The 14,698-nt window shown below is 36.5% G+C and overlaps 1 protein-coding gene across 1 annotated transcript in view; it reads left to right on the forward strand.

Annotated features, from left to right (window-relative positions):
- Positions 1-14,698, forward strand: part of ANTXR2 (anthrax toxin receptor 2) — a gene marked incomplete at its 5' end in the record, with an annotated part of 116,333 nt that overhangs the window by 48,271 nt on the left and 53,364 nt on the right. Inside the window, 3 exons of the mRNA XM_008583621.1 lie at positions 391-486; positions 5,716-5,883; positions 6,178-6,258. Coding sequence (XP_008581843.1) covers positions 391-486; positions 5,716-5,883; positions 6,178-6,258 — 345 coding nt within the window. The remainder of the gene's footprint in view (positions 1-390; positions 487-5,715; positions 5,884-6,177; positions 6,259-14,698) is intronic.

Genomic DNA, 14,698 nt, shown 5'->3' on the forward strand with positions numbered 1-14,698 from the left:
CTTTCAGACAAATTTCACAGAGTTCAAATTTACACATATACTGATGCTTTAAATGATTGTTGAAATGATGTTTTAATTTTAATGTTTTATTTAAGTATGGAGTGATAAATAGATTTGGAATAAACAAATGCTGCTCATAGTTAAAGAGCAACTTCCAGTCACCTGTGGTGATAAGGCAGAAACCTAAAATTTGAGGTAAGGAAAGAGTACCCTATAGAGCTCTACTTGAAATTTATCCACGTCAGCATAAATCCATCCACATGTCCTATATCTAATTTTCACATTTCTTCCATATCAATAGCATTATTCAGAAAAAGTGTGAGCCACTTGTGACTAAACAATGTTTTGGAAAGTAAATTAAATCTATTTTTAAAAATTGTGTCTCTATAGGAGGAAGAAGAGGAACCTCTGCCTAACAAGAAATGGCCGACTGTGGATGCTTCCTATTATGGTGGTCGAGGGGTTGGAGGAATTAAAAGAATGGAGGTTGGTATCTTAAAAAAAATAGATGCTGTTGAACTGGAATGTGTATTTCTAGGACTATGAAGCCATGGAAACTGTACTTTTCACAATTCAATATTATAATATCTATTTTTACTTAACACTGGGTCTTTTTTTTTTTTTAATGGAATCATCCTACCCATTTCAAAACTGTTCAAGAAGGGCTGGTTTCATTAGTCAAAGGACTGCATTGATAAGACCTCTGAATTCTAAAGGACAAAAAATGCTAGTGTTTTTCTCACTATTTTGGAAAAAATTACTGCATTAACATTGAAGAAACCAGCCACTTAAAGTTGCAACAATGCTCTTCCTTGAAAATATCCAATGGTTTTGTACTATTTGAGGAGAAAATGTTAAAATATTCAATAGTATAAATATGACCTTATTACAAATATAGAGGAAGCACATTCAAGACTTTATAACAGCGGGGTTTTTTTTTACCACTTATGAACTATCATAATTAATATTACATATCATTTATAGAATGCATTGAACTTTCAGACTGGCTCTAAGTGTGAGTTAAAATTGAGCTTAATATTATATTTTAAAAATCAAATGAAGTTTTATCACCATGAAATATTTTTCAAAGGGATGGATTAATTAATAATAAACAATGATTGCTAGCACTGAGCCCTTAACAGTATAAACAAGACAGCATCCCATTCCAAGGAGAATTTAAGGAATTTTCTCATTGATACATTGGCTTTATTATTATACACACATGCTTATTAGTTATCTTTAATTTTTATTAAGGATAAAATATTAGTTATCTTTAATTTTTTTCCTTGATAAGAAGGTGTTTTTGTATATTTTGTAATCATTACATAGGTCTCCTACTATCAAATCTGCTTTGTCCCACTACTGCCAGCAAAAATCAGTAAGCTAATTAACAACCCCACAAGTGTGGAAATTTTCTTTTTTTATATATTTCAATAAAATTCACATTCCCAAGGGGAGTTTCCCCTTTTTGGAATAAATTTCTTCAAAAAGAAAGTATTCTTCAAAAGAAGCCCAGACATACTTAACATGATTGTCATTACCAAAGTGTTTATTCAGTTCATCTGACAGTGATTCTCACTTTCCCAACCACATTAGATCTTAAAACAATGCACATTTTCCCTAAGAGTTTGCCACTTGACTGCTAAAATGTCCTATGAGGCAGGTAACTCATTACGAAGAATACGCTGTGTTGAAAGGCAGAATGTAGAAGTTATTAAGTTGGTCTTTGGAGAAGATAATTCATATGTGTGTACACATGAATGAATGGGAATCAACAGTACAAGAGAGTATGGTTAGGCTAGTTGTTGTTGTTTGACACAGAAGAAAAGTTATTTTCCTTCCACTTGCCTTTGTTGTGTCATTCTAGGCTTGAAGAGATCAGGAAAGAATGGATTGGATGTTCCAATATTTATATAAAATGCACTTGTAAATAAAATTGTTACATACAAATATCCAAATACGACCTGTCACAACTTATTTTTAGTTTATTTAGCCCCATTCCAAAATGTGTATGTAAAAAGATGTATGTAAGGGAAAAATGATTTGATAGTATATGTCGAAAAAGTGGGTAGTTTCCTCTGGATGGAGTAATTTTCAATTTGTGCTATTTATGTATTTCCCTATTTTTTAAAAAATGTATTTGATAGTGAGCATGTACTACTTTATATTCAGATGATAAATCTGATTTTATTATGAAATCTACACATGTGAAATACAACATGAAAACGAAGTAAAGATATATTAATAATATGTGAGCCTTAATTGAATAAATAATGTTCTTGCCAAAAACGCTAGGAATAATGTCAGATTTTTGTTAATACAATATTCCAGTGTTCTAAAGACAGAGATCTCTTTCTAAAGAAAACAAAAGAATATTCATGAGCCCCTGAATGGGTCCTGAAGTAAAAGGAATATTATTGGTTTATACCCACGAGAGCCAAGAGCACCTGCATATCCCAGAGTAATCTATAATTCAAGTTTCAAGGGTTATTGATTCTTAATAGGTAAAATTGTATTATCCATCCATCCTTTTCAGTTGAAGAAAATTTGCAAGAAGGACTCAGCCAACTTTTAATAAATCTGGGTCTATTTTAGCTTTGAATAACTTTGGCTACATTGTGTGGAATATTGCACCAATGAGATGAAAATGGGAATGAGAAAAAGAATGAGAAAAAAATGGGAAGGCAAATATGGACATTACAAAGGGGAAACAAAATACAAAAAAAAAAATACACAATAAAAATTGAACCAAGAATTTAGCATTATTAAACTTTCTTAAACATGACTTATTTAAATTTGAAGAGGAAAAATAGAAAACATAATCTGTCTTAAAAGCATGCCTATTCAAACCTGGAAAGTACTCTTCTCTCAAAAACAACAACCACCACCATCTTAAACTGGGGAAAGTAAAAGGAATTATAGAAATCATGAGCACATTTGAATTACAGAACAAATCTTCATAACTAAGGTTATTTTAAGCCCATATAGAGATTTTACCTAGAATTTTTTTATCTTCCTCCTCTATATTAAATATTTAATAATGGTAATGGGAATTTGCAGAAAGCTGGGACTGAGCTGATGCTAATAACAGCTGTTAGCACAACTGATCCACAATACCTAATGACTTCAAGTGTGTTTCTGCCAATTCAGTGTGACACTGTTTTTGTTTCTTTTCTTGATTCTGAAATTGTTCCTCTATGATATAATCTCCTAGTCATTCAAGTATGCTCTGGAAATTTTCATTGCTTATAATAAAAGCCAAGTGGAGTTGGAAGAATTTAGCTATCAAGCTTACACCTATTTTTTTTAAAGCAAGATACATTAATTCTGCTAAGGCTCCTGTTAGCAAGCTATTTTTGTTATTCTTGTGTGCTTTTTATCTATCTCATTGTGGTCAAACTAAAACATTAAAATTTACACGCATGTATGTGTGTACATACTTAACTGCTTTTAAGAGTTTTCAGAAGACTCTATGAAGTATTTCCTAGTTTCAGGCTTTGAGACTCAATAAAGGAGAATTGTCTGTGGTGGCGTTTGTGGTGATGGTGAAGACAATGTTGAAACAGCTCCTTCATGAACTAACACTGGTGAATTTACTTAATGGATCTTCTTTAGATGTCAGCAACTGCATTTCATAAGTGTAGTGCTTTCACAGTTGAGTCCCTAGAAATGCCACATTGAGTCAGAACTCTAGTTCAACTGGCTTCATATTCTTTATCTGAGAATGGTTCCAGCCAGTGATACTTGAAAGAAGATTATGATTATCATTATCTCTACAGTATCAACTGTGAAGGATAGACTAGGGAGCTGTTTTTGTTAACATCTATCATTTCCAAATGGATCTCAGTTTTATCTGCTTACATTTCTACTCTGAATTACTTATCTGAGTTATGACATTTATATATTTACTTAACTGTGTATCTTCTTCTCCCCCCCCCCTAAAATGGAGACAACTACAAGCCTGTGTGTCCTGGTTTAGCTATATTTAAAGATTTTGTAAGTATTAGTTTGTCTAGGTGAAGACACTGTGATTTGAAAGAGAAGGTCATTTCTCTGGAAAGAAAGCCAACTATCTAGCTCTAAAGGTTTAATGGTGTTTAAAACAATTTTAACAACCTCATAAAGAACATTCCAGTACCATTGATCACACTGAAAGATACAGATACGTTTTAATGACTCAACAGGGTCCACTTGAAATTGAAAGCCCATTCTAAAATTGTAGTAAAAGAAGGTAAAAAAAATATCTAAGTAAGCCTTATCAAGAATCTGTGAATAGTTCTTCCTATGAACGGTTATCATCCCCTACCCACTAACTCAGGTTATTAAAATGCTTTTAAAAGTCTTTAATTTTTTCTCCTTTGTAGAAATCACTTCACTGTGGTGTGTCGTAGTATGCCTTGGATAGATCTTTGTATTTCTTTTTAGAGCTTCACTTGTCTTATCTCTGTTGTCTTTGGTAATGTCCTTGGTTTTCGTAGGTCTTCCCCACTGCTCCTGGTTGAGCAGTGCCCTTCTCCAGGTGCCACACCCTATTCATGTGCCCAGTTTGGCTCAGATTTAGCCCCTAACTCCTGTTCCTTGAAAAATGAAGAAAACAATAATTTGATCTTGTGGTTTTTCAATGTCAAGAGTTTTCAGAGAAGGAAATTCCCTAAAATTTGTAGAATTCCCTGATGTCCCTGAATTGTTCTCTTCAAAGCAGAGTCTTTTCAGATTTGCCTATCTCAGTGAAAAATTCATCTGTCAAATAGCCATATTCAGATGAGCAGAGGAACTAAAGACAAATCTATTTTACAAAGTAAAACTTTATAAAAGTAAAGAAACTCATATATAATTATTTTACTCCCAAAGGCTAAATGTTTAAATGATACTTTTTGCCCTAATCATACTTGTTGAAATGTTTAGAAGGAGCAACTCCTTTATGTAAAATACATTTGTAAAATCAAATTGAAACTTATTAGCCCATTTCAGAGTGCCTATGTTCAAATCCCTGCTGTGCTACTTACCAGCTGTTTGGCTTTGGGTATGTCACTTAACTTCTCTGTGCCTCATCTGGAAGGAAAATTTATAGTATCTAGTATCTATCTCATTGTATTTTTATATGAATTAAATGTAGGCTGACACATAGTAATCACTCAATAAATGCTAATTATCATCATTATCATCTATTTCTTCCAGTGTCATCAGTACATACAGATATGTGTTCAGCTAGCAGGGGACCATATCTAATTAAAGGATAGAATTATACTGTCATGAATTTCATATGTAAATCACAAATTGATGCCTTATTTGAAACTATGGTGAAATGGTTGCTTCAAGTTTAATTGACTCCAGATTTTTACAAAGGGTCTTTTTTTCTAGGATCTTAATATTAAATACAGTAAGGAGTGGTCAGAAACCTATCAAATCTCAGAAGAGGAGAAATTAGGAATTTGTATATCTACTCAAATTTTTACTGTGAGATGGTGAACCAGAGGCCCATAGGCTAAATAAAAGCTCGTTCCTCTAGGACACTATGTCTCATAGCTGTGATCTCCCTTTTGTTTTAAAGGTCCGTTGGGGTGATAAAGGATCTACCGAGGAAGGCGCAAGGCTAGTGTATATCTACTCAAATTTTTACTGTGAGATGGTGAACCAGAGGCCCATAGGCTAAATAAAAGCTCGTTCCCCTAGGACACTATGTCTCATAGCTGTGATCCCCCTTTTGTTTTAAAGGTCCGTTGGGGTGATAAAGGATCTACCGAGGAAGGCGCAAGGCTAGAGAAAGCCAAAAATGCTGTGGTGAAGATTCCTGAAGAAGCAGAGGAACCCATCAGGCCTAGACCACCTCGACCCAAACCCACATACCAGCCTCCTCAGACAAAGTGGTACACACCAATTAAGGTACTGTCCAAATTTAAGGTAACTTAAACCTGCTAGAGAAAGTGTAAACTTTTTAGTCCCCTTCCCCACAACTATTTGAAAGAGGACTAAGGTAGATCAAATAGCAGATATTCATCTTACACTCTAACAACTGAATACTTTCTCAGCAGTAAGAACCTCCACATTTTATTTATTAACTTATAAAAGAAATGAAGGTAGCAAATAAGACTTTACCTTCATTTTATTTCTTTGTTTATTCAGTAAATAGAAGTTGAGTACATTCCCTGGGAATTTACAAATTCCATTTCTTTTTAGGGTCGTCTTGATGCACTCTGGGCTTTGTTGCGGCGGCAGTATGACCGGGTTTCCTTGATGCGACCTCAGGAAGGAGACGAGGTTTGTATATGAGAATATGTTCAGAAAGAGCTGACTGCTTGGGTCACAATAATAGTGGTAGTGAAATATCAGTCAAAAATAATGTTAATACCCTTATTATATTTGAGGAAGGAATTATTATTGTCTAGTGCAAGTTCCTGTTACAGAGTGCTCAGTAAATTATCTGTTCCCAGGATGCATCTTCAAGCTACAGTTTCACACAAGTCCTTTTTCAGGTAATTCATAAAAATTATGATCATTTGGACACATACCTTTATAAGCACACTCATTGTTTCAGCCTATGACTTTGAAGATACCAGGGTTCTGAGGTTTTGCCTGGCAGGAATGACAGGCTGGGAATTAGTAGCTGAAATCTTTTTCCGGCATTTAGTAGCAATGAAGCCTAGGGAAAATGCCTCAGAACCTCAGTTTTTTAAGGTATAAATATGGTCCTTGCCTTCAACACTTTTTGTAATATAATTTCTTAAATATATGAAAGTGTCTTTAAAGTTATAAAGCATTATAGAAATCTGTGATTGTGATACACATACAAACATGCGCGTGTGCGCGCGCGCGCACACACACACACACACACACACACACACACACACATAGATATTTTCCTCACCAAGGAAGCCTATTTGAGGCTTTTTTTTATCTTGGAAATTTCGCGCGCGCGCGCGCACACACACACACACACACACACACACAAACACATAGATATTTTCCTCACCAAGGAAGCCTATTTGAGGCTTTTTTTTATCTTGGAAATTTGGACAGAATTACTCTGGTTTTATAATTTCTTTAATATATTAGCAACTATTTCCTAGTGTGTCAATGTAAGAAAAATTGTTTAAAACCTCTTCGTATGTAATGATCGGTAGGTTTGTTTCAGAGACACAATACTGTTCATAATACTAGGATTTTGTTTCATTGTGTGTCAATGTGATCATTATTGTGTTTTAACTTCATGTGTTTTGGCTTTAGAGGACTTTAGGATCATTCAGGTCTGATATGCTATTTTTTTTTTAAGAGCGAAATACTTGATGAAATTAGTATTTATCTTACAGTGCCAAGCTAAATTGGTGTTATTTGGTTTTAGCTTGGTATTTAAAATACAAAAGAATCTAAATCTTCAAATTTTACTTCTATGAAGTGGGGATAATTTTGAAAACATCTGAGTTTAATAATTAAGAAAATCTAAATTGAGAAAATATTCCTGGAATTTTTCCAACAGATCATCATTTATCCTTTGCTAGGACCATAGGTAGACAGAAGTAGGTGGTTTATGAAGCAGTCTCCTTTATTATCAGATCACTGTGGTTCTCAGTAGAAAGTTCTTACATAATGAAATTTGTGCTTCTGTTTAAATTCCTATGTGATCTGCAGTTCTGCTTCTGTAGGAACATATAATAACTCTTTCTCTTCAACATGCTATGCATTTACTTCATGTGTTTTAAAATTGTTTTCATGCATTACCTTAGTTCTCTCTCCCCCAGGTTAGACAATAGTCCGTATGTTCAATAATTTTCACCTTATTAAGTGCAGGGTATTGAGCTGATGACGTATTAGCCAGCAAAAATAGATGATGGCCCTAACCTCTCATGCTGACACTTAATATTATTTTATGATTAATGTATAAATATATTGATATATTTTTTATAATATATTTTATCATGATTAATATTCAGTTTTTAGCCTTTCATCATTCCTACTAGTTTTGATTCAATTCAGTAATTTTTGGATTATAGATATGACGCAAGCCCTCTTGCCCGGGCCTGGGCGTTTCTGTGCATGTGGGATTGGCATTCTGTGCTGCTCCTGGTGTCTCCATATCCATGCACACTTTCTTGGTCATGGAGGCAGGGAGAGGAAGGGAGAGGCAAGTACTGGTAATTAAGTACTTCCAGGCCCAGAACCGACATATCACTTCCACTCACATCCACTGGCCAGAGCAAGTCGCACAGCCCTGTCTACTCAAGGGAGCCAGGGAGTACCGTCCTCTCAGGTAAGCACAATATGGGGGCCCATGCTGGTGAACAGCAGCGCTATCGGGCATGGGTCATTCCATTGCTCTTTAACTCTATAGAGACCACTCTGGTACAGCTCCCTCTGGGATCCTCTGGAGAAGGACCTTCATTCTTCCAAACCCCAGAGCAGTTATCTAGACATACATCCACCATAGCAGTGCCTCATGGCAGCTCTGACCCCAACCTGCCCCACCCCAGGCCTGGACAGACACATCTCACTCAAAGCCATGTTTCTGGGCCAGGTGATCTAGGGAGAAACTGTAGGTGGCAAAGAAAATAGCAGACGCTACGCCCTACAGAGCTCTAGCACATAGAGACTGGGAAGGTGAGAAGTCCAGGAAAGGGCAGTGTGGACAGGCAGCTGGGGATATGGGGAAGGAAGCGAGCTCTGTCAAGGAGGTGCTGAAATAGGTGTTTCAAAGGGGAGGGAATGACCCACCTGCTAGATGCTCTTCCACAATGTGACCTTGACACTCCCTCATCAAGTAGAATGCTTTCCTTTCTTCCCTTTTACCTTTCTTTCATTCAACCATCTTCCTATTTCCACTTTGTTTCTTCTTAAACACATTTATATCCACTATGCTTCTATTTCAGCTTTGTGAATTTCTTATACCAGTTTGTACCTTTCCTTGTTATGAGAGATTTTTTCTTTTTTTATTATGAATATTCATGAGATACAAAGCCAATTGTCACCCCTCGTGCCCATGATGTGAGGGCCAGATTCCTACTGGCAGCATACCCATTACCAGAAAATGCATTTGTACCCTGTGTCCCCCACCCAATTATCCCCAACCTCCCTCCCCCTCTCCCTTTCCTGCCCACTGCTCTTTGTAGCCCAAGGAATGTTCTCTCCCTCTACAAGACCAATGCATTACTGTGGTCTTTCTTTCCTTCCTTCTTTCTCTCTTAGCTCCCACATATGAGTGAGCACATGTAGTATTTATCCCTCTGTACTTTGCTTATTTCACTCAACATAAGTTTCTCCAGGTTCATCCATGCTGTTGCAAATGGGAGTATTTCATTCTTTTTTATGGCAGAGTAGTATTCCATGGTGTATATATATCACAGTTTCCTCATCCAATCATCCATTGATGGACACATAGGTTGGTTCCATGTCTTGGCTATTGTAAACAGAGCTGCGATGAACATGGGAGTGCATTTCTTATATACTATGCTAATTTCCAGTTGGTGTCCTTTGAATGAACGAAGCCTTCAGTTGCCCCATTCTTATCCTCATGAGCACAGTACATATCTGTGATACTAGTGCCAAAAGAAATATGCACCAATCATAGAACACTTAATTATAGTAAATATTTTGGTGGCTTTTATTTAAAACTCTCCACAATAACTGAAATACAACAAATACAAGGGTACTTCAAAACATTCATGGAAAGATGTGTATTATCTTTCAATTCTCTTTTTTCCATGAACTTTTTGAAGTATTCTCACATTATTCAAAAAAGTAATATTTTTTTGTTTAAATAAAATCATATTTGTGTGGTGCAGTGAGATAATCTGTAGTGAGACTGTAACATCTCACAAATTTTATTTCTATTTTATAAAAAAGAGCACATAATATTTCTTAAACTCTAGTTCTTTTTTGTTTCAAAGTATCTTTCATTTGGGAAACTTAAAGTAATTTACCTAGTAAGAAAATGATGACCCAGAGGTAGGAAGAGTATCAGGGATTTAGAGTATATTTGGGACAGCCAATTTTGATGTATGATATTAAAATGGATGATCTGCTTTGGTAATGCTTTATGCATGAGGAAAAGACCATCGTTAAGTGTTAGCTTCTACTTACTGTGGCTGGTTAAGCCCTCAAAATTTAAACTGACTGAACCTTATGGTTTTTACCAATTTAGTTTGTAAATAATGGTTTATCTCATAGGATTACATGGAGTATAGAAAATTAAAATTCAGGAGACTAAGATGTCCAAGTGGTAGTGTCCTCTCTCTCTGTTACACACACACACACACACACACACACACACACACAAATGAGGGTATTTCAAAAAGTTCATGGAGAGATTCATATTATGTTTTAATTCTGTTTTTTCATGTTTTCCTTGATTTTTTTGAAGTACCTTCATATATTTATACTTGCTTGAAGAAAGGGGAAAATGAATTTACCATAAAGTGTGTGTGTGTTGTTAAGTTTTCTAGGTATTTCAGGGTGTATTAGTTCATTTCTGTTGCTCAGAACAGATTATCTGAAACTGGGTAATTATAAAGATCAAATTCATTTCTTACAGTTTTGGAGGTGGGGATGTCCAAGGTCCAGGGAACACATATGATGAGGACCTGTTCCTGGGTGGGAACTCTTTACAGATTTCTGTAGCAACCAGAGTGTCATATAGTGAGAATGGGCTGAGCAAGAGAGCTAACTTGCTCTCCTTATAAAGGCATCAGAACCATACCCATTACTCCATGACTGGATCAATCTATTTGTGAGAGCACAGCCCTCACAATCTAATCACCTCTTAAAGTCCCTACCTTTGAAATTCCTTAATTGGATTTCCTACCCTTTTAACACTGTTACAGTGGGAGTTAAGATTCTAATATATGAACTTTTGGGGGACACAGTTAACCTATAGTGCAGGGCATAATCATTAAATGAGAAAAATCAGTCTTGGAGTTCTTGTTAGCTTTAGATAACCAAACTCACCTGTGACTGGGTTCCACAGCACAAGGGTAGAGTCCTGTTATTTGCAAACTTAGTCTCCGGAAACCAATCAGTACTTGATTAAAATAAGTTAAGCATCGAACTCAGACTAATTTATTAAAGATTTCATATATATGTATTAGAGATGTTCATTGTCCTTTGACAATCTTTATCTCTTTTATATCAACAAATCAATTTCCCCAGTAAATTATCCCATTAAATGTTAGAAAATTTGTAAATAGTATTGTATCAGCTTACATTAGATACATTGATTCTCTCTAAAAAGGTTTGTGCATAGCAAATAATTCATTGGAACAAATGTTATTGTCTATTAAGGCCAAGTCTTTTTAAAGAAAATTTTCTCATCAGCATATAAATTGATGAATATATTTTGCAAATAGTTTTATTTTCCCGTGCTCATAAAAGTGTGTATACTCATATATACATATAACATTTACTTTGGATTATGCTTCTTATGAAGTATTTGTATAGGTATAGGAGTTGTGTGTGATTAGAAAGCAATTTGTATATATACTGCAGAAATTAGAAAGACTTTTGGAAAATTTTTCTAGTTAGAAATGGATGCAGTTTTGTTTTAAATTGTCAAGAAATAAATGAGAATGCTTTCTCATATCTGAATTTTAAAGGAAGTAATAGATTTTTTTTCTTAAAAAAAGGTGGGGGGGGCAAAAGGAACTTTGTACTGCTTCAGAGAGTAAAACACAGTTGTTTTCAGGTAATGGTTCCACATAGTACACCCTCTGCCTAGTCAAAGGCTTGATTACTACCTTGGAAAACAATCTTGTCATTTATTCATAAATTGTTTACTGCAGAGTCTGCCTCTTGAGAGTTTAGTTTAATAAACAAATCAGCGTCCATCGAACTTAACTCGGAGTCACGCACATTCACTCTGCAAGTCCGGTCACGGTGAATTTCAAGCCAAATGCTCTCCCTTTACGGCTCAGAGGCCGCACCGGGCTCATCTGCGGAAGACTTCACTGCTGAATTGAAGTCCTTGATGGCACATTCACTCTGCAAGTCCGGTCACGGTGAATTTCAAGCCAAATGCTCTCCCTTTATGGCTCAGAGGCCGCACCGGGCTCATCTGCGGAAGACTTCACTGCTGAATTGAAGTCCTTGATCAAGTAATTGAAGTTCAGGCATGAAGTATAAAGCGGCGCGAGAAGCCTCTCGCTCTAACCCCTCGCTCCCGCTACCTTTCCGCGCGCCAGCTCCTGCCGAGGTGGCCGGGGCCTCGGGCTCTCACAGACCCGGCACGGCTTTGATGGTGGCTGGAAGTCCTCCGAGTCATGAATGTTTCAGCGCGTGGCGCGCGAGGTTAGGGCCGCGCGTCCAGGTGTGAGCTAGCAGGTTGTCGCCGACATCTGTTCGCAGCAGCGGCAGCGGCCTCCCCAGCCCGCAGCGAGCGGCCGGATTGTCAGCGGAGGTAGTTGAGAGCGGCAGAACCGTTTTGGTCTCACACTCGCTGCCTGGAGGCCTGAAACACCAAAGGTAGGAGTGGGGGTGGACACAGCTGCGCTCCCAAACTTGCCTTAGGCACAAAGAAGAGATCTAATGTAGTTTGACTCCGTTGCGGTGGGGAGACAGGACAGAAAGCCACTTCAGAGACAACTTAACGCTGCAACATCTGCCGCCAAGTTTCCAGGGAGTGACAGGGGACAGCAGGTACAGATCCAAGTCTCCACATAAACAACCTCCATTAAGCCGTGGACTCTTTTGAAGGGCCTCCATCAAACATGCCGGAGTCCGCAGCAGGAGTTTGTTTGGTTTTCAAAGCAGTGTTTTGTTTTTTGCAATAACAAGGTAATTTATAAATGATGCATTACCATGCGTTCTTCTTTTCTATTTGAAAAGAGAGTTAGAGAAGTAGAAAGGCAAAGAAAGAAGAAAGCGCAGCACTAGTTTTGGAGTTGTTCCACAAACCAATTAAATCTCCAAGGAGCTTCTTGGATGTAATCGAGGTTATGTTAACCTTGAGACGGCAGTCCCTCCTTCACCGTAAGCAGACATAACTTTGTACAGTGCAGCAAAAGAATCCCAGTAACACCCGTGAAGTACATCCACTGTTTGTTTTTTTTTAAACTAATACCATATTACGTGGAGGTGAAATTGAATTAGATTTCTTTTTTCAAATGAAAGTAATTTTTTAGTCAAGCAAAATTTAGAAAATTGCATTGACTTTATTTCCTATTTATAAAGGCTTCATACCTGTAGTTAGATATTAAAAATAAAATTTTAAGTCAAAAGTAAGCAAGCATTTTTTTCTTATTGGGGGGTTTACCCCCTCTACTACTTATATTCAGCCAGAAAAGATAAAATTAAGAAATTGTTTAATTTTACTGCAAATATTGCAAAAACTCATGATTGTGCACACATGAATATGATATAATAGAATTGGTTAAAATATTAACCTGACAAGAAAGAGCTCCAGGGTACGGTAAGATAATAAAGATTCTGTGGTAATGTAAATTATTATCGTTCATAAAATTGAGGCTCCCTCACCGGATGAAATAGCTGCGTGACCACTGTGGGATAAAGGATCTGCTGACTCAAGGGTATCATCCTTCAGAGCCGGGAGTAGCCAGGGAGCACTGGGCTGGGGATAGGCACTAGTGTGTGGCAGTGTTCATCAGCAACGTTGAGTATATAGTGAGTTTTCGTTTAAGTTAAATGTATTCTGTTGAGAGGACTTTTGTTAATTGTGCAGGTGTAATTTTCTTTTTTTGAAATGATTAATGGCAGCTGTTTCTTTAAAAAACGTTCATTCTGACAAAAGGCAATCTCAGTCCTCCATCTTTGAAGTCTACAGCAGAACAAAACTTCTGAGAAGCTGGGTAGCACAAGCTCATGCAAAAGGCACCAGAGAAGCCTGAAAACCTCAAGGGCAGATGATTTAGGCTCTAGCTCTTGTTCACATGTCTAGTTCTAGATTCATGCTCATGCCCCTGTCAGTCCTGCTTCTGAATTCTCATGCTCCAAACAAACTGGCTTTACCTTTCTAATGGCAGTTTCTTCAATGATTCCAAGCCTCCTGAGCACCACTTTGAGCTCCATTATGATTACAAATCGCCCAGTGCTCAGCACTGCTGCACTGAATAAACATCGTAACAGCAGAGATTTTGGCATCATCCTGCCTTTATGTTCCCATCACATTTGCAAAGTGTAAACCACTTGGGGGTCTTTCACAGCCTTCACTCAAATGATTTGATATTACAAATGTTTTTAACGCCTGAGAGTATGCTGCTAATGACTGCATTCTTTTTTAAAATCATTTTTTTAAATATTAATTTTAGTAATAGTCTGGTTTACTCAATATCATTATTCCAAAAGTAATTATTTTTTTTAAAAAATGACTACATTTTTAGTTTTTAGTTTCCATCTAAATATTTTGTGTCATATAGCTGAATTTTGCAACAGATTTTAGGGGCTGTAAGAAAACCCTTTATTTTTAGAGTTAGGCAGTCCTATTGTACACAAAATTGCCCACAGTACTTTCATAGTTTTCTTTCTTATACTAAAATGGAAGAGTAGAGGAAAATATCAAAATGTTTTTAAAATGTAAACTGGTTGTTTACCTCTTATTTCTGTAAGATCTGAGATTTATTATAGTCCTTTAGGCCAATTAGGATGTGGCAATGCTAGGAAAGACTACCACTAGACTTTTCTACCCTTTAGATTTCCACTAGTATCCTTCATTTTTATCGTCTCTGGTCTTCACTTTCTTTTTTTTTTTTTTTTTTTTTTT

This window comes from Galeopterus variegatus, unplaced genomic scaffold (assembly GCF_000696425.1).
Source record: "Galeopterus variegatus unplaced genomic scaffold, G_variegatus-3.0.2 Scaffold2980, whole genome shotgun sequence".
Classification (NCBI taxonomy): domain Eukaryota; kingdom Metazoa; phylum Chordata; class Mammalia; order Dermoptera; family Cynocephalidae; genus Galeopterus; species Galeopterus variegatus.